Consider the following 21,375-nt stretch of genomic DNA (forward strand, 5'->3'; position numbering starts at 1 on the left):
TCAGCCTAGTAAGAAAATATGTGAAAGATTTCACGTAAATTGCATGTTGCGTTCATGATTTGAGGCTTTTGTTCAAAACGGGGCAATCTTGCATACTTTGAAAGCCAATTATAGCCAATTAGGATGGAATATGAAATATCGGACAGATCCGACTTGAGCACATGACCATAGAGATACTGTGTAATGATTTGTGAGATTTTTGGACAGAATCTGGAGGAGTAATGTGTTTTACAAAAGTCGGCCTCCTGGTGGCGCTATAAAAGGCAGATGCGGAAAATGCAGGTCAAAGGTTTGTCCTTGGCCTCTAGGGAGTGTGCATGCAACGTTTCATGCAGATCGGTGCAGTTTTAGGTAAAACATTTGAAAAGCTGCCTCATGGTGGCGCTATAACAGGCCGTTCTGGAAAATGTGGGGCAGAGGTTCATCGTTGGCATCCAGGGAGTGTGTGTGCAAAGTTTGGCAGCGACCGGGTTAACGGTGCCGGAGATTAGCTGGTAACAGACGGACGGAAGGACACACACACACACACACACACGGACGGAGTGCAAAACATACTCTCTCCCCATGCCTTCGGCCTGGTGGAGACAAACAGTAGTAGCAAACCGGAATGGGAAGGGTTTTGTGCATCCCTGCAGAGCCTCTAGCTTGTATCTTCTGAATCTAAATGTTAGGATCAGAGGGGACAGTTTGGGATGGTTACCTACTGTTGAGCTCCAGGGACCATACTGCCATCTGACTGAGACATGGATCCCTTCTGCAAGTTCTGCATTCATGTTTTTTTACTGTCAAAAAACAGAAAACAAACCCCCTTCTGGTCACAGCCATTTCAATTATTAAACAATCATGATAGAAACCTGGCCTGCAGTGAAATCTAAACCAATCATACAGATGGCTCAAAACAGCTCCAAACAACAATTCATACTACATTTGAAAGAAATAAAAAGTTATAAATAATGAAAAAAAATGCCTAGAAGCTATAAATAAAACTCTTCTGAAAAATCTGTTTGACGATGAATGTAAAGAAATAAGAAAACATCTAAAGGCAGCTATCAAAACAAAAACACTGACATCAGCATGACCAAACTCTACAACTGACATTGACGGATGGATTGATGGACGGGATGGAGGTTGTGGAGTCTCGCTGGGGGACCGCCAGCCAGGTAAGCGCCACCGCACTAGAGAGAGACAGGCATAGGGAGGCAGAGGGAGACAGAGAGCGGCGGCCACGACTGGGCGTGGACACTGAGTCACGGTAAGTCCCCGCTCACGTCCTTGATCAACTTAACCTGACTCACCTGTGGCAGCTGTCTGAAACATACAGGTTTGTATGTTTGTATGTTGGCTTCCCTCTCAGTCCTCATCGGCTCTCTCTACGTGCTGGTCGGGCTGTTGCTGGCGGTAAGAAAGAACTACCATATTCCTCCTCATAATTCCCATTGTGAAATTACATTTCTGTTTCTCATCCATAACAGGCAAATGCACGGGGCATCTAAAATGCACCGTTAAAGAAACGATGATAAGGAACGTATAAGGAACAAAGGTAACGCTTTGGATGGAGGAAATAAACAAGGAAGCCTCTCACTAGCCCCCCCCCCCTTCAAGGGGGGGGGGGGCTCTCCAACGTTGAAGCGCAAGGCCCTACTGGTCAGAGCGGGGACTGCAGGCGAACCCGTGGAGTTATGACGAGGAAACTCTGTGCAGCTGGGCTTTAACGTTGAGCGCTCGTTTGCACTTCCGCATTTTGGGCACCAAATTTTGAAAATATGCAGAAGTAGACCGTTCTTCCGGGTGCTTCAAAACGCCACTGAGCAACTTCCATTGAAATGAATAGCGGGGGGAGGGCTGTTGCTCTGGTCCTCCCTCTATTCTTTTATAACTATGGTCTCCCCCTGGATCGATAAGTGAACGCTCATACAAACCAATTACTTTGTCCCGCAGCTTGACTCTGGAAAGAAAGAGACTTTAAGTTAATATTATAGGCTAGCATTATTATTATTACTTTAACCCTAACCTATACTTACCTAGTTGACTTGAGACGATCCTCCTGAACGACTATGACGACCCTGTGGAAAAAGAAAGAGACCATTTATGTTATTAAGTAATGCTGCAACAAACCTCTTCCCCCCTACTTACTGTACCTATAACAAAGATATAGGTAAGTAGGGGGGAACCCTACTTACCTATACCAAAGCTGATTTAAACCTGTGAATATAAATATTTAAAACAGGCCTGAAACAGGCCTGAAAACGTTCCTGTTTTGCACATTTTTTTGATAACCCTGTTTTTAACCTTCTATGATTGATTATATGTTTTTATTAACCATGTAGCACTCTGGGATTCCCTGTGAATGAAAAGTGCAATACAATTAAATTAATTGAAACTGCCTCCTGTGTCTTGGTTTGGTTCAGATGCTACAATGAATACAGAGACAGGCAGACAGACAGACAGATACTACATGCTACTGTGTTTCCAATTATGTTTAACATTCTCTGTTGACTGTCAAGTCCTTTCTCTCCTGTATTCCTATACAATATTCCTATTCCGTGTGCACTGCTGAATGTGATCGCCACACAGATCTGTCTCTGTGTGTTGGTGGCGGTGTGCTGTGTCAGAGGGGAAATGAACCAAGTCTGATGAAGGCTGCTTTGGCTCAGAGCTGAAGGCTGCCAACTAGAGTCAGACAGGCACATGACTGATGGGCCAAATCAGGCTTCTAAACAATGCTGTGAACAGAACAGAACAGAACAGAACAGAACAGAACAGAACAGAACAGAACAGAACAGAACAGAACAGAACAGAACAGAACAGAACAGAACAGAATAGAATAGAATAGACCTTCAATCAATACATCAGTAATTCTATCTATATATATATATATATATATATATATATATATATATATATATATATACCCATGGTATGTTGACCTGTAGGATTCTGTAAAGAGATTTGGCAGGGTATAGTTTTGCCAGGCAGGGGGTCGTCAGGAGGACTGTTTTAATGACTGAGCCAACAAGGGACTAAAGGACTCAAACTAGGCAGCGTGCTGAAACTGCAGCATGGTGCTTTGGACAGCGGTGAAAGTGTTTCAGGTAACCTTTCTCTCTTTTGGTGAACCCCTATCCTGCTCTCGCTTCCTCCCCTCCCTGTCCGAGAGAAAGAAAGGAAGAAAGAAATAAAGAAAGCATCCCCCCCCCCCTCTCTCTCTCTCTCATAGTGAAAGCTTTCTCTCCCATCCCTCCCTTTTCCTCCTCACTCCTCAGAGTGCAGCCAACTCTCGTGCAGTCGCGGTTTAACAGCGGCCGGGTGGAGTAGTGGAGTGGAGCTTAAACACAGCAGCACCGAAGCCAAGCGCGCCACATTTACTTCAGAGCCCGGAGAGGAGAGAAGCGACGGGACAACACAGAGTAGAGAGCTGTACTGAAACAACAGGAGAGGTTGACCGCACCGCACGCAGCATCTTCCCGCGCTTCACGATGGATATGTGGAATAGAAGACTCCGTGGAATTAGTATTGCACAGGTTGTCCTCCTTCTTTTCGGCTCGTACGGGACATCTGGAGAAGGTGAGAACTTTGCGTTTTACGGAGACAGGATAGACACTACAGTCAGTGCAGTTTATCCGTCTAAGTGCAGCCCTAGCTCTCACTCGGGAAAGGGAAAAAAAGTAGCCTACCTACCGCGTGTCCAACGCAATTCGCGTGTCAGTAGCCTACTCAGTCAGTCACTGTTTGTCCGAGTGTCGTGCCGTTTAATTAAAGAGAGAATTGCACCAGCTGCGTCCTGTAATAATTTGTGCAAGCTGCTCCTGTGACAGATGAGGCTGTTTAGACTAGTTGGAACTTGGAATTGACCGCAGGGCTATATTAAATATAAAATGTGTGTAGGTGTGTGTGTGTGTACATTTTCTTTGATGGTCCGAAAGTCCGCAACACCAACAACAACACAGCACAACAGCAGTGTTTTCAGCGTCTTATTGCTGTTAATGTTTTATTTTTTTGCAATTAGCAGTTTGCTACTTACTGTTTCTCTGAGGCTGCGCACAAGGCACAATCGCACATGTACCCTATGATTGCTTTTGGTTCCATTCATAGTTTTATATAGCCTGGCTCCGTTTTATACACTCTTCAGAGTAAAATGAACACTGAGGAATTGGATTTTACTGTGCCTTTGAGGGGCTGCTTAGCTCTGATCCATAGCTCTAGCAAAGGGCATTAGGGCTATGGACCAGAGCTGGGGCTGCTGGGCATGGAATGACTGTTTGTTACGCACGACAGCAGCACATGACAACACCCAGAATGTTGTACAGTTTTTGCAGACCTGGCAATACCGAAGACTTTTAATATGCCGAATGTTTTGTGCTGAGCTAAAAGACGAATTTTCCCAAGTGTAATTGAATGGTTACCAACGATGCGCAATAAACGGGTTATTTAGTTTGAGCGCTTAATTTGGGACTCAATGTAGCGTGCAGGTGCAGCTGAATCTTTCGGAGCATGTCAAACAGCTGCCTTGCACACATCATCCATGGATGCTGTGGATAAGTGAGCACTCCAGGGAGTAGCCACTAGCCAGTGTGAACAGTGTTACGGGGGGGCGATTTGGGGACGACGACTGGAGAAAGTGTGTATGGTAGGCCGCCTACCACCAGGGTACCACACACGCACGCGCGCGCACTGACACACGCACACGTCACACACGCACACACACACACTATATCCTGTACATTTAGGGCTTGTTTGGATTCAAGCACTGAGAGTATGATGTTTCGATTGTCAGATTCAACTGAAAAATATTTGTGGACTCAAATAAAGAAAATGAAATGTGTGTGTGTGTGTGTGTGTGTGTGTGTGTGTGTGTGTGTGTGTGTGTGTGTGTGTGTGTGTGTGTGTGTGTGTGTGTGTGTGTGTGTGTGTGTGTGTGCGCAATTGCACATGAACTTATTCACAGCCAACATTGGTCAGTTCAGTCTGTCAGATTACTCATTAATTAATCATGGGTACGAAAAGCACCTTCTCCTCCAAATAGGCCGACTGCCTATAATGGAGGAGATTGAACAGAACAGTATGTTGCAAGCTGCCCCAACATACACACACACAGCAAGTTGGGAGAGATGGAGGGAGTGAAATGAAACATGAAATGACATGGGTAGAAACAGCCAACAGGGGAGATGGCAGAGTGTGTGTGTGTGAGTGAGTGTGCGTGCTTGTGTGAGAGAGAAAAAATAAGTGAGTGAACGATTAAGCATGTGTGTGTGTGTGCGCGCGTGCGCGCACACACGCTTGTGTAATTGGAGCACATAAGCTCCCCACTCGCTTCTCCCCATCTCTTTCTCTCTCTGATTACTCATCTGTTTCTTTCTCTGATTACTACTCTCTCTCTCTCTCTCTCTCTCTCTCTCTGATTACTCCTCTCTCTTCTTCTCTCCTTTCTTACTTTGTTTCTGTCTTCTACCTCTCACAAGTTTTATCTTCTGAACCCCAATCTATACTCTTCTCTCCCTATTCATTTATTCATCAGTCCCCTCTGCTTTCATATTTTGGTCTTTCTCTGTCTCTCCTTCTTTCTTCCCCTTTTCTATACACCCTCAGTTTCCACATACTGTCATCTACCTTCTTCTATCTCACTCTACCCTACTCTCTCTCCATTCATCTTTGCCATTTGTCTGTCTGTCTGTCTGTCTGTCTGTCTGTCTGTCTGTCTGTCTGTCTGTCTGTCTGTCTGTCTGTCTGTCTGTCTGTCTGTCTGTCTGTCTGTCTGTCTGTCTGTCTGTCTGTCGACTGTCTGTCTGTGTAACCACCCATTCATCTCTCACCCTCTTTCCCCCTTTGTGATTCATCTCTTTCTCTTCTTCTCCATCTCAATTAAATGCATAATTCATATTAATTCTGCCAAAGCTTCAATATGAGATATTGATTAATTTCATACATTATACAATACATAGACTTTGCAACCCCCCCCCCCCCCCCCCCGTGTGTGTGTGTGTGTGTGTGTGTGTGTGTGTGTGCACGCCTGCGCGTGTGTGGACAGTCGGTTGCTGCATGCTCGCATATCCACTCCCTCTGTGTTGATCAGTGTTGATTGGTAGTTCACAAGGTGTGAATCATACAGTTAAAATATAACGTTTTGAATTGGAGTAAAATAGTATCAAACCATCTTTAAATTTGAATTGTTTGTGTGTGTGTGTGTGTGTGTGTGTGTGTGTGTGTGTGTGGGGGGGGGGGGTCAAGGGACTCACCGTTTTGGAACCGAGTATCTACCCTGATTGTAATGTGAGCTGTTCACATATTCTGCAATCTGCTCACAGACGCATTTGGGCCGCCCGATAGTTATCAAACATGTTTGATATTTATCTGGATGATAACACCACCACTGTCTGAGTGGGATAGCGGGAGTTGCACGCAATTGAGGGGAACAAGTCTACAAGGACAGGAGAAAGGCGTAAAGTGAATGAGACCATTTTTGACATATAAGACAACCTGTTGGGTGTATGGGACAGCTGATACTTGTTGATATGTTGGAGGAAGATGATTGTCGATTATTAACTGTATGTTTCCCCACAACAAGTTTAACCCGCTCCATTGTTTATATGTCTGCTTCCGCGAGAATCCGCATGTGATCACATGAGATGAGATTACACAAGGGGGTTTGCTAGTCTACTGGACAATCTTAATAATAATACTCATAATATGAGTGTCTGATGCATTATTTTCAATAGTGTAGTGAATTCTCCCTATGTGCATGATGAAACCAGATTTCAAAGTCGGTAAGGATTTTAAAATTCCTGTAGTGTGAGCCCATCTTTAATGAGCCTCACTGCCTCTGCAACATCCAATCCCAGAGATCTGTCGGTGGGCTTGTTTGTGATCCTCACTGCCACAGGAGAAAAAATGTCCCTGTGGTGCGAGGAGGAGGAGGTCTTAATAGACCAGTGCCTCTGGCCTTAAGGTATAGCGTTTGGAAGAGGTGTTGAGCGGGGTGAGAGGAGTCGGTGATAATCTTTCCTGCTCAATCCTGGTACGGATCATCAAGCACTTTGAAATTTGAGTATTGAACTTGTTATGGAAGCTGCCTGTTTTTTGTGGTTGTATTTTGTGCACATACTTAGGAGGAATTGCGCCTCTGTATTAACCTCACCTCTGACAGTGACAACAAAATGCAATACATGCCTACATTCTGATCTACGATTTTATGTCTCCACTCACTCACTCACTCACTCACTCACTCACTCACTCACACTTTGCATGCATGGACCATTAAACACAGCAGCATAATAAGAAGTGGGATTGGAGGAGGCGTATAGATGCAGGCATCAGGGTTCATACTCAGCTACACATCTTGTTTCTGTCCCCAGGGACACTTTACTCTTCATTATGAAGACGGCAAGACGCTGATAACAATTTACAATTACTATGCATAGCAGATGTTCTTATCAAGATTGACTTACAAAGTGCAAGATCAGAAATGGCATGAACCATAGTGTTTACCCTAAACACCAACATTTCTCTGCTTGTACCTGAGCATGTATGAGTATGAGTGAGTGACAGATAAACCTCTCTTGATTATCTCAAGAGAGGTTTTTAAACAGTCAAGTTTTAAATAGTCAAAAAATAAAACATGTGCTACCACACGAGGTAAACATCAAACATAGCCTCTGTATAAATGGCAACAAGCTGCTTACGTGTTAAATGCAGATGTTGCTCTGATGATTTGCCTCCGAGGGGGGGAACAATGGATCCTGGCTGCTGAAACACCAGGAAATCGTAGCAAGAGGAGTGGTTCTCCCCTGCAGGGTGCGAGGAGATTAGCGGATGATGCTTTTGTCCAGTGAGACAGGCCGCTACCGGCTGAGCAGTCGTGTGTTCAGTAAGATGGACTTACTGGTGTTAAAAAGGGACCCATTGTCTGGAGATCAGACAGATGAAGTCCTGTGTTAATGGGATGGAGAGATGGCACAAGAAGGAATAATGAGAAGAGAAGATGAGGGGCCAAAGGTTTCCAAAAAACAAAATTGGCAATTCTTTTCTAGGCTAGTAGACAGGGAGCCAGTCACCCAAAAATGTAGAGGACCTGTGATGTCATGCCGTACCTTTTATTTGTGTTTTTTCTATTCATTTGGTCGTTAAGGGACTGAACGTTATTTATGCACCAGTGTGATTTCGTTTTTTATTTTTTTCTTGACCCCCCCCCCCAACCACCATAAACCATATTTTTTATATTCACACCAACAGTAGGAGCAGAAAGTAAAGTGAACGCTGATCGTTTATTAGGCGAATAGCGCCGGCCTTCGGGGGTTCATTTGGTTCCAACCGTTCCATTATGGTCAACACTGATGATATGCCATTGCATTCTTCCAACTAAAGATTTAAATATGAATCTGGCAGCTCCGAAAATAGCAGATGCAGATCTACAAGCTCACAACAACACGCTGAGGACGCGACGCAAATTTGTGAACTTAGATTGGCTATTTTCGAGGTGAGCCTCATGCGTAATAAAGGACAACTTTAGTTTTTTTCAACCAAGGTTCATGTTTTAGGTTGTTATTAGAGAAAGTAAAAGATGAGTGTTAATTGTTTTTCATTTGCTGCTGTCTTTCGTTTTATTGATTTTAACTATTTTTGACAGGGGGGCGGGGGCATTCGAACATGGGGCTAAATATGTATTTTTTTACACAGTATTATAGCGATTTATTTTTGTATTATTTACTATAGTCCTACTAGACCCCAGGACATTACATCTGGCCACAAAAGATCACAGGATCTACTGAATGTGAAGGGGAGTACTATAAGGGGATGCCATACTGTGTTGTATGGCTCAACATGTCAGTTTGTCATATTCACCAGTTAAACTTAATCATCACACTAAAATATGTATATAGGTTGTGTATAGGTTAGAAATAATCCCCTGGCTTTGCCCCACGTCTTTCTGTCACTTTGTTTACAAACGTGACAGGAAGTCATGGACTTGGAGGCCCTTCTGGAGGGATGCAACGCTCTGATTGGTTCAGAAACTTCAGAGCCAGTGTTTCAAGCTGAAACTTCAAAATAAAATGCCCACCATTTCCTTTTCACTACACCTTTAAAGGCTTAACATCACATGATATTAGTTCAGTCAGGACAACTCAAGAATGGATGGAATATATATTTATTGAATATATATAATGAGCAATATATTTATTATATTGGATCTGCTTTTTAGGTACTCGGATCAATCCCCCGTACCTAAACAGCAGATCCAAAACGGCAGGTGGTAGCTGGGGTGGTGGAGGGTGATCAGCAAAACATTAGCATACGGCGGCGCAGCAGAATCAGCAGCAGCAAGCAAGCAAGCAGGAGGAGGAGTGCAAACCCTTCCAGTTTAAATAGCCGGTATGTGATTGGCCGAGTGAACCATGTGAGCACGTGAACGTAATGCTGAGGCGGCCCAATTAACGCTCATTTTTTAATATACCCTACACGGCAATCCACTGCTGTCACCCTCTGCCTTCCCATTAGCTGCCATGTTTGCTTTGTACATGACAGCAGCCCTAAATTAGCATTGAGATTTTATGAGCAACCTTCACACTGTGTTGGCATTAGCATTTTAATCTCAGCCTTCACACAATGTTAGCATTGTGGTCAAGTGGGAGCAGGTTCTCTATAAGGTATAGAGGTCCTCCTCCAGTGACCAGTGGGCCATCAGACCTGATTCCGGAGTTAAGTAGCTATTTTTTGCGTTGTGTTATACTTCATACATTTATATACTACATAATAGAATTAAAACTTTTCAGGGATCTGTATTCCCCCACCCCTCCCCCTTTTCTCCCTCTACAACTCATTCTCACTCCCAAGATGGCAAAGATGACAAAACGTCAAACATTTGAGTGGAAAGGGGTACCCGTGACAGCACATGTTGACTAGGGGAGGGGAGGTATATGAGTTACGTTTCTTCTGTCCTTATGGGACATAACTCGAACGCCACAACGCTTGGCACGGAGACTCGCTCACCTGACAGCTCGCTCACCATTGCCTCTCGTGGCTCAAGTTTGCTTTAGATGGCTCGCCTCTGTAGTTTTTCAGCGGACCAGTCACCCTTTTACGCCTTGAGTTTGAGCACGGCACTTCCGCATTCCTGTAGTGCGGAAGAATAGTATGCCGTACTACGTACGTCGGACGTTTGGTCAAAATATTTGTCCCAAGAAGTCACTACAGGCCGTGATAGAGTGTTGCCCTTTTTATTTAAATCTGTTTAAATCTGTCTCTTCAAAAGTAGATTCTGCAAAGCGTGTTAAAGTTGGATTGGAAATATGGTATTTAATATGTAAAACGTTAAATGTAAAACTTTACTTTAGACTTTCGATTTTAGACTTGACATTCTACCCCGTATTTACTACTACAACATTAAATGTTGAAATGAGGATTGAAAAAGAGACTGTGATGTTTTTAATATCATAACAGGAGACACAATCAAATGATTTGTTCCCTGGATAAGGGAGCTGTATGATTTAGAACCATGGACAGAGCTCACCCGTCCAGCACTACTCAGAACCATGGACAGTTCCACTCTGCTCAAACCTAGCATTGCAACCCACGGTTTACTGGAAGAGTTTCTTTACAACAATAATGGACATCATGCTGCTACAGTAGATATTAAAAGTGATGTGCAGTGTACAAGAGGTTGCTGCAGGCAGCTCGGCTGTGTCTGTACAGTCACACAAACTCTGGTGGTCACAACATGTTTGATCTCCACCTGACATTTATGCTCGTTTCACGCAGTCTAGCCATCCTGGCAGAAACAAGGGGTCACAGATGCACTTCCACGTGAGAGAGTGATACACAGATTACACAAAAGAAAACATGCTGCCGTCCATTAGTGCACTGTGGGGACGGGGTTGCGCTACCACACCTGCTACCTCCACCTCCACACAGTGTGTGCGTGCCCACACACGCAAGATGTTGAACGTGTTGCTGTGTCTGTAGCGCTCAAGTCTCAAAAAGTGCAAAAGCGTTATAGCAGTGTTTGAAAGTGATGTCCAATGTCCCTTTATAAAACACCAACGTGCTTCTCTGTCCGTGACTCATGCATATGGGTGCGGGTCTCAGAAAATAACAACAGTGCCAGTGAGCGTGCAACGGTGTGTGCACTTCTTCTTCTTTCTTCTCCTTCTTCTCCTTCTTTTTGTTTGTATTTTAACGGCAACCTGCATCCTTAGTTTTGTATTACTGCTACTTACTGGCCATTAAGTACTACTGGGCAAAATCAAGGCCAAATTCGGAGTTCAAATAATTACAACACTTAAATGCATGAAAGCTGGTCTATTAATAACTTTATTTGTATTTGTATTAAATGTCCCACCCATGACTTATACATTTGTGCAACATTTACAGACAATTGCACTACTGGTGTGCTGTAAGGCGAACGTATAAGTGTATGATAAGTGCAAAATGAATAAACTTTAATAATAATTTTAATACTATATAACTAGCTTCTGCAGCGGTTGGAGGTGATCAGGTCACTGTTTCAATCCTAGTGTCGGGTTAGGGTAGGACACCTACTGGTTGACAATAGCATTAAAGTTATTTGAAGCAGACAAATTGAAGATCCGGTACCATCTAGACCACCAGCTCAGACATCGTTGCAATTATCTCTGTCTGTCAGGAGAGACATAAAACGTACAGATTGTAGCTATTAAAAGGTTGGTGCTTGTGGGTCTCAATGTACTGTAGGTTCTTCTACAGGTTCCCAGCTTTATATTAGATCTCATCTCCTTCAGGACTGAGGGTAATTAGGAGTTAATAGGGACCATTACATAGGTGTGAGCTGATGTTTATGGACGCTTATTAAACATTCAACAGTGGTGTCTTATTGGCTGGTTGGTGCAGCATGGGGGTCGTAAACCCTCACTTAAGTGGTTGAGTTGAAGAACGCTTTTTTATTTATATAACTATGGTCGGTGGAACAATTCGCTATATGTATGTAACTGTGTATTTATGTGTGGATTTGGGGATTTATACAGTACATGCCATTGCCCACACACTCAAAAACCAGAGGTTACTGTATTCTTCTACATGGAGCAGGTGGCAGTGGAGGGCAGCCATTAGGGCTTGGTGCTTGGTGCCTTGCTTAAGGGCACTACAGAACGTTTGGGGTCCTGGGGGACTTTTAAGTGTAGATGCTGGAGGTTTTCTAAAATGACCTACTGTATATAGAAAATGTCATATCACAGAGCAGCACTATAAAGCTCTCTGTCCCTGCACACCAAACAAAGCAATAACTCTAAATGGATCACTGTGAAATGCATTAGCAGTGAGTGTACGGAGAGAAAATACCTTGACCTGAGGCTTTTACCAAATGGTGACATTTCAGCAGAGTGCTGGTTCATAGATTTGGGACCGCAAGCTGAGTTAGCCCAACAATCGTTCTCAATATTTTAAATGTTGTAACAACGCCAGGGCTCGACGCGTAGCACACGTAGCACGTGTGCTACCAAGTTAAAAAATCTAGTAGCGCACAAATTATTTTAGGGGCACAATGAAAAGTTATCAAATAATGTGTTTTTGAGGGGGGCACCTGCAGCCCATCAAGTATAATTCATGCTTCGTCCCGCGATTGTGTCGCGCACGCAGACCTCTATGCTCACAAGATGCGATGTGAGCTTGTATATCAGCTGTTCTCTGCGTGCAACACTGTTGCGCTTTGAAGTATAAATGTCTCCTAGGGTGCATCTCACTAGCCAACACACAAGAGGAGGTTGAATGAATTGAAACCAGTGCTCCCCAAAACAACAAGTTTGGAGATCTGTTGAGAATTGATTACATGAAACAGTCACCCGTGCACCTACATTGTAAATTGTAGAAACTGTTCAAGAGTCTATGGTGGTGCTGCTTTTGACACAGACAGACACAGCCAGGCAAACGTTTGCCTGGCTAGATATTTAGCTGAACAGTTGTCACATCTTGTTCAAATGTTATCTTTTAATACTAGTTATAGCAGTGTTCATGTACACACACACACACACACACACACACACACACACACACACACACACACACACACACACACACACACACACACACACACACACACACACACAGTCACACACACACACACACACACACATGTGCAGGTAATTTTTGTAATCGTTGTTGTCGGGTGGAAACTTTGTATGTGCAAAACCGTTCCTTTTATATTATTATTTTCAAATCATTTTTATAAATAGTAAATAAAAAGATCTACAAGCTCACAGATGCAAATATACAGTAGGCCTACTATTTTGTCAAAGTCTTATAGACATACTAAAACAAATAGTTGCATATTTGCATTAAAATCCCGAATCTGATTTGACCAATACAATTCTGAGTTTGGTACAGCCGTATCTACTCGCCTAGCACTTTGTCGACAATACAGGCTTATACGAATACATCCTTGCACAGACCCTGCATCAATTTGGTCACAGGCCTCCTCCATGGCTTGAATGATTGAGGGCTATCCTGACATGGGGCTGGAGATCATAAATCTTCCAACGCTGTGTTGAGAATAGAACATCTTCTCAATGGGGTTGAGGAGGTGAGAGTATGGTGGGATGTATTGGAGTGTAAATTGTGAATGCTGATTGTGTTGCCTTTAAGGCAAATATCTTTCTTGAAATAATTGTTTATTTCTGTTTTCAGTACAAAAGTTTGTGAGTACTTGTATTGTGAAGGTGTGTACCAGTGCTTTTATTTTTAAGTTTCCACACATCCTACGGTCTAAATGGGTTAATGGGAGTCACTTCCTGTTAGTGCCATTTTGCATGCAGCAGTGCACAGAGAAGGCAGACCTGGTCAGAGCTTGAGCCCTGAAACACATCTTACCCACTTGGAAGCAATTGAAACGCAATGTCGTAAGTTGTTATGTTGAGTTCAGTTGTTGTAACTTTCTGTGACGCTTTTTGTGACATTTTTATGAATGTTTATTTGGAAGGTTGGTTCTTCAATGTGTGCTGCTGTCTGCAGAGCATAGTAGTGCAGGTGTATGTAATCTTGCTAATTACACTGCAGTGTGGATGTGGTTTAGCCACAGTTCTATTTTTGTTAATTGCCTTGGTTCCTTTTTATTTGGAAATGTGTGCAATGCTGTGAACAGACATTGAAGGTTTGTATTGTTATATTATTTTACAGTTTTCACCGCCTTGTCAGTGAAGAACTAAGTAGTAAACAGTCAACTCCAACTTTGACTCTGTCTTCATGCCTGCGTATTAAATAGCTCAAACCAGTGCTGATTATTTAGTTAGGACCCGCTACAGTGGTGTTCGATACGAACTTAACCGGGATGTAGAAACCTCTACTTCAATGCTCTACGAGTTGCTTAGCCATTAGCCATATATTCTGTCTCATCTAGACGACTCGTGCCAAAGGTAATAGAAGTTATTCAGGGTATCTGGGTTGTAAAGCCAGACACCTTGGTTCATATGTGTTGACATGTTCTTGGTCTTGGATCTTGCTTGAGTGCTGTAGATTCAAAGGATTTGGGATCGTTGGAGATACCGCGTACGTTGCTTGGTATCTGAGGTTTAGAAGCCATGGGAGCCGCCTTTTATGCTGTGCAAGATGCATTCTCCCAGATAACAATTAATCTAATCTGCCTCCACTTGGTCTTCTGCAGTGACAATGATGTTCAGTCTGTCTAAATATGCAAGTGTGTGTGCAGCCATGTTAAGATCTAAATTGGCATGGTGGTGGTGGAGGACAGGCACACTCACCTGTTGCCTTTTTATAGTGATTGCTGAGTTTACATGTAAGGAAACCATTTGAGGCTGAGAATGTGCTTACAGTTGTGCACAGCTGGGCTGAGGTTTTGATGCGTGTCAGGTTTCACTGTGTGTTTAAAAGTTTAGTATTTAAGCAGTTGTAAAAACGCACGCACGCACACACACACTCACACACACTATGTGAGCAATGCTGTTCAGATTGTGTTTGTACTATACGTATGGCAGTATTACTGAGACTATAGAGCCAATTATAACCAAATCAGTAACTTAGTTGTTGAACACCATAAATACTGTACAATTCAAATCTCCCCCAAGAGCTGTTAGTGGAAACACTGCAGCCTGCAGCATTCCTTCAAAATCTGCATAAGCCAGACATTATAGGGCTAATGTTTCACACTGACTCTTCCCGGTTTTTGCCTCTCAATCAGCAGTGTTTGAAGTTAAGCCAAGTGAAAAGACAACTTGTCTCAGCCCTCCGTCTGTGTGCGTGTTGCGGTGACAAATCCAGGAAGAAGAGGTTTAAAATGCTGCTGGTTTACACTACATTGTCCTTTGATCGTTTCCGTTGGGTTGGCTCTGCATGCTTCTGTTCTCTCCCATGCCTGCTGTTACGCAGCTTGGCTAAAAGAAGAGCATGGTGCCGATGTGGATTGATTACAAATCATTTCAAAGACGGGGCAGTTAGGCATGCTGTTGAGAGTGGCTTATATATTTGTGTACATTTCTTTGCGGTTCTTTGCCATTTTACTTGTCAAGTAGGTATATATGTATACTGTGTATGCATGTATATACCAACATAGCTTATTACCTTATTGCCCCAGGTAATAGAAGGAGTTTAAAGGCCTATTCATAGTCTGGATTTTCGGTGGTGAGGTGACCACCGCTCCGGTGGTGAGCTGACCACCGGAGCTGAAATAACGTTGAGCGGTGGTGAGTAAAAACAGAGAGAAGGGCTGGAGCGGTGGTGGTGGTGGTGGTGAATGGAGGCAGGTGTAGTGGATAGGGGAGCGATAATTAGCTACATTCATTTTTGATTATTTCCTTGAAAGCAGACACATTTGTAAGTATTATAGGTAGATAAATATCACATGACAGAACACTGAAAACCATGATAGGTTTGAGTGAATCAGAAAGAAAAGACCTGCTGTGATTGTATCTCCATTGCTCCACATGACATGCTGTGTTTCCAATCTACCGTATACATGGACCCACCTGATGCTCCTGAGAGTCCTGACAGCTCCTTAATGAATACACGTCAGAAGCCTGCTATTTGGGGACATGTATCACACAGTCTGTTCAGAAGCAGCATCTGCTGTGATCTTTGGCGGCTGTGATCTTTGTCTTTGGCGGCTGTGGCTCAGGAGGTAGAGCAGGTCGTCCAATGATCCATGGGTCGGCGGTTCGAATCCCGGCTCCTCCTGTCTACATGTCAAATTGCTCCCGATGTGCTGGTTGGTACCTTGCATGGCTTCCGCCGCCATCGGTGTATGAATGTGTGTGTGAATGGGTGAATGTAATGCACAATCTATGTAAAGCGCCTTGGATAAAGGCGCTATATAAATGCACCATTTACCATTTACTATTTTTCTACATGATATTTTATGCATTTCTGCTGTATTTTTGATAGTGACAGAGTAGGAAGGAGAAGGTATGACATGCAGCACATAGCCTCAAGTCGCATTCGAACGCAGGCAGGCCAGCTGCAGATGACATAGCCAGCGGTGCACATAAGTGGTGCGCCAGTGCGCATGCGTCGTCAAAATGCATGCTGCGCAGCAGATCAAAGGCATGGAGGCGCTTTTGCGTACCAAGAGCTGGGGCCGCTGGGACAGGAGTTTACTTCCTGAGAATCCTGACACAACATTCCGCTGCATTACAGCCAAGCACTCGTCAAAATGGAACAAGGCCCATTACGAGCTCTTGTGTCACATGCTACAAATGTCTATGTCCTGTAAGTAGACTATAAAATAAAACTAGTGTTGACTAATCATTACAAGTGGCTCTTATGTTGAAGAGGTAGAGGAAGTCTGTTTCGGTTGTAACCAAGCGTTAGTCTAAACCCGAAGAAACATCTAATTTCTGGTCACAGGCTAAAAGGTTTGCGAAAGGAAGAAGCACGCACAACTATCTCAGTCTCTTGGAACATTTTACCGGGTGCACGGTCAGGAATTATTTTTTTTAAAGTTTGCGAACCACTGTTCTAAAAGTGTCAAAACGTTGCGCCAGTAATAAAAGTATGTTTTTGTGTGTGGATGTTTTCTTCTCCAGCCACAATCAGTCTGTCCTGTTAACGTGTGCCTTTATGTGTGACTAATAGCAAAAATACTTGATCTACTGTATCTCACATACATATGTATGCCCTAACAATGTGTCACATTGGGATGCATTGTGAGCTTGTACATTTTACTTTATATGTATTTATTTTATTGATGTACTTATTTATTTTCAAAACAACGTTTTTAAAAAAAATGTTCACATATAGGGATAGATTCAGTTGAAAGTGATTAATCAGAAGTGGAGAGACCCTACCTTGTCTTTACCTACAGTTAGCTGGAACAGTAGAGCAGTGGTTCCCAAAGTGGGGTCCGGGGACCCCCAGGGGTCCTTGAGGGAGTTCCAGGGGGTCCCCATCTAAATGGAACAAAATGGACCCTTATGGGTCTGTAACTCTGAAAGTGTACAAATGGAACCAAATGGACCCGTTCTCAGAGTTAAATTAACATTGATTTTATGAATTGGGGTCTCAGAGATAGAAATGACATTAAATCGGGGGACCATAGACTAATGCATGTCAAACCGGGGGTCCTTGAAATTAAACAGGTTGAGAATCACTGCTAGAGCCGCAAAACTCTTCTCTTATGGGGGTCCCAGGCATATCTCTTCAAATGGGGGGTCCGCGGGCTAATAAATGTCAATGCGGGGGTCCTTGACGTGAGAAAGTTTGGGAACCAGTGCAGTAGAGGGCTCTGTGAGTCAACTGTCATCTGTAGTTCAGTCACTGACTTCAGTCATTCAGCTAGCCAGACCTGAGACCTGCTTTGTAATTAGGTCACTCATTCCCATGGCTTTAAAAGATAGACCAGTGAACAGTTCTGTGTTTCACACTCATTGCGTATTTCAGGCTGTTACAAACTGCTCCCTCTGCATTTAAATCAATCAGTTAACTAGACCCGACAACAATACACTTATGAAGAATACATAGCCTCTATTTAAATTAATCTAGCTGATTCAATTATAGCAACGCCAAACTAATTAGTATACAAAACACAGAATATAACTCGTCAATTATGTTGGTTATTCTTGAACTGATTTGTATTGCTTTTTACACATTTAGTCTTTTTTTAAATTATATAATTATAATAATAATTATATTCTCTTTCCATCCTCCAGCTACTGTACCACAGCAAACAGGTTTAATTGTCAGTTCAGAAAAAGAAGCTAAAATAAAATAAAATACATAATACATTACATACTAATATAATAATAATCTTTCTGTTTCCATATTGCCAGTTAGAAGCAGGCTCCGTGCCACTTGGGCCTGTCTTTCGGTACATAAATCATGGTTCTTTCTCTCAGTCAACCAGGTAACTAAACTAAGCAACCTGTAGAATAGATAGTTCCCATTGGAGCATACAAAACATAAAACAATAAATCGACTAAAATGTTATATACTTCTCAAGTCGATGTGCATTGCCATTGTTCCCATTTGAGAGTATGTTTATGTGAGTCTTTTTCAAATAATGCTGCATAATGCATACACAGAACCCCAGTAATTAAGGCTGCCGCAAACCTTGGCCTTATTGTCCAAAAATCACATCAAAACTGCCTTGAGAAATTAAATGATGTTGCACCTTTTTTGACAGTTAGTTTCTGCTTGAGAATGATTGTTAGTGCCCTAGAGAGCACAAACTAAGCAGCTTCATCTGGAGACTCATTATACTGAGCACTGCTGCGTGACCTCATGGTAAATAAGCTATAGAACGACTTCTTTAGCATCGAGAGATGGAGAATTCTCCTTCCTTGTGTTTTCTGTTTGTCTCTGTTTGATGGGACGGATGGAGCTGCTGCCTCAGCTTGTTAGTATTCAGGATGTCTAGTAGCCGCATCGTCAGGGCTCTGTGCGGCGTCTGTGATTTTAGGTTTTAGCAAAACATTTTTAAACTGGACAGTTTAGATAAATAGGGGAGGAGAGAACAGATAGTAGTGTGATTCTCTCTTTCTCTTTTGTCTCTGTCTCAAAGGCTCCTCATTCTCTTTTTTCAAACTATTAGCTGAGCTCCTCTCTCTCTCTCTCACACTCTCACTCTCTCTAACCTCCTGTATGTCTCTCTTACACCCACATAGCTGCCTGCCAAATCTCATTCTGCTGTACAAGCAATGATTAATGATCCGCGAAATAATTCAGATTATTATTATTTTTTATTTTTTTATTTTTTTGCCAGTGAATTACGGTATGTGTGATATGTGAGTTTACCATAATCACAGTAATCCTTAATCATATTCCATAATTCAAGGGCCTTGCAGTCACTTTAAGTTAGAATGCTGCAGAGGCCGAGTGTCTGTGACTGTGACAAGCTGATGGTCGTTGACGCTTAATTGATGCATCAAGGAAGGCAATAGGCCTATCTCACAGCCCCCTTTCCACGCCCCCCTTCATGTAATTTAACGTTAGGCATTTACACTTTTTTTCTCTGGAGAATCTAAGTACATTTCCTAATGTTAAAATATCATAGACCGATAATAATATGAAGAAAACACAATGGTATAACAACTCAAATAGGTAGAATAAACCTTACCTTTACAAAACGGTAGTTTGTGGCTTGTGAAAATACCTCTTTTAACATGGAAGTCTATGGACCGCAGAAAAAATAACACCATTAGCTCCAAAAGGGGGCGTGGAAAGGGGGCGGGGAAATGCTGTGAGATAAGTCTACATCTATTCTAAGATAGCATCTTAAATAAACGTTGTGAAAATGTGTTTTGACTTTGAAGTTTTAATACAAATAGTTCCAATGGCATCTAAATGTAAGATTGCAAATATGCTTATCGGTGTTGCGAGGATGAGGGGGTACCTGGAAAAACTTCTTCCCCCCAAGGGGTACCTATAGGCCAAAAAAGTTTGGGAACCCCATGCTGATCTAGACTCATTCTTCAATTGTCCACCTCACCCCCGCCCTCCTGTATTGAGTCAGTTATCGACTCAAATTAAGTGATTAGACACAGTGATTAGACAGAAGATGGGCCTAGTTAGTTAGTGTTGGATGTGTATCCATGAACCGGAACATGATTGTGGCAAAAAGATAAGACAAGATAAGCAGTGAGAATGAAACACAGGAGAGGTACAGGTAAACGTCCTTACACACCAGGACTGTGACGATTCAAAAATATTCTGCAAATATTTCACATCACACTGCCCACTCAGCCAGGAAAGCTAGTCATTTTAAATGTCAACACCCTGCTGAGGAATAATAATAATGATACAAAATAAACTTTCAAGGCTTGTGTTCAAACTTTTAGGTCTTCTCTCACTTGTACTGTGCGTCCTTTGTGAGCTGTGTGTGCACTTACAATACCACGCATTATCTCCTCAGGGTTTTTCAGTGCATGGCAACTGAGAGCTGTTCCGACTATATTAATTCAACTGCTCTGGGGTTCCATCCAACGCCCACAGTCTAGACTGCGTCTGCCTGCTGCCTGCCACATGCCTGTACGTACTGACACCAGACATACAGTCGAGGCCCTTAACTTGTCAAAATATAGTTTTATATATATATATATATATATATATGTGTGTGTGTGTGTCATTTACTTCGGATTTTAACGCAAGTTCCTCATATGAATGAAAACACCAAAGTGATTTCTTGATTTCCTCGTATGAATGGAAGCATTGGAAGTTGTCAGTTGTAACTCGCTCTGTTAAGAGCCAGGCAGGCAGATCGCACAAGCGACATTACACAAGCTTCCGTTGTTAATGTCATGTGTATTATTTTAATATAGTTATATTAGCGTATTTTAACGTGATTGGAAATATTTAAATATTTCTAATTAATTAACATGCTAAGGTACCTCATATGTTTATAGATAGATAGATAAAATACGAAGTAATGCCTGAACAACTCTATTATGTTACAGTATGTTAAAAACGGATCGTAATTGTCAGCCGCCTCCTTGTTCTGATTCGAAAGCAGGCATCTCCGCCAGGTTGGTTTGCCTAGACAAGGCTATGTAAGTTGGGGTTTGATCCGAGGAAGCTGTGAGGGAAAAAAAAAATTGCATTGGAAGAAGTGAAAGTGCTTTTGGACGTGCGCTCTGTAGAGGCCCTGAACATCGGATTCCATATTTGAGGTTGATTGGATGTTGTATTCGTGATATGGTATTATAGAAATAGGGCCCTCACACTAATTTTGATTGGTCCCTGACCGACCAACCAGCAGGCTCCTTGGGCTGCCTGGTACAGCATCACCATGAGGGCGATTTGAAAAATGTGACTGGAGAAAGGAGTGCTTGGACGACTGGCTGCATGCACAAAGTTTGGCACTGACCAGTCCAGTGGTTTCAGAGATCTCCAGACTCACCCACTCACTCACAAACCTCCCAGCCTTTCAGCCTGGCGCGCGTGCGCATGAGAGAGAGAGAGAGAGAGAGAGAGAGA

General features: G+C 42.8%; 1 protein-coding gene across 1 annotated transcript in view; it reads left to right on the forward strand.

Moving 5' to 3' along the window:
- Positions 1 to 3,320: 3,320 nt before the first annotated feature.
- The window catches only part of LOC306943458 (contactin-associated protein-like 4), a 148,430-nt gene continuing 130,375 nt past the window's right edge, over positions 3,321 to 21,375 (forward strand). Inside the window, exon 1 of the mRNA XM_079529820.1 lies at positions 3,321 to 3,564. Within this exon, the coding sequence (XP_079385946.1) occupies positions 3,477 to 3,564 (88 nt within the window). The 5' untranslated portion in view covers positions 3,321 to 3,476. The remainder of the gene's footprint in view (positions 3,565 to 21,375) is intronic.

Source organism: Electrona antarctica (assembly GCF_951216825.1).
Source record: "Electrona antarctica genome assembly, chromosome: 19".
NCBI classification, from domain to species: domain Eukaryota; kingdom Metazoa; phylum Chordata; class Actinopteri; order Myctophiformes; family Myctophidae; genus Electrona; species Electrona antarctica.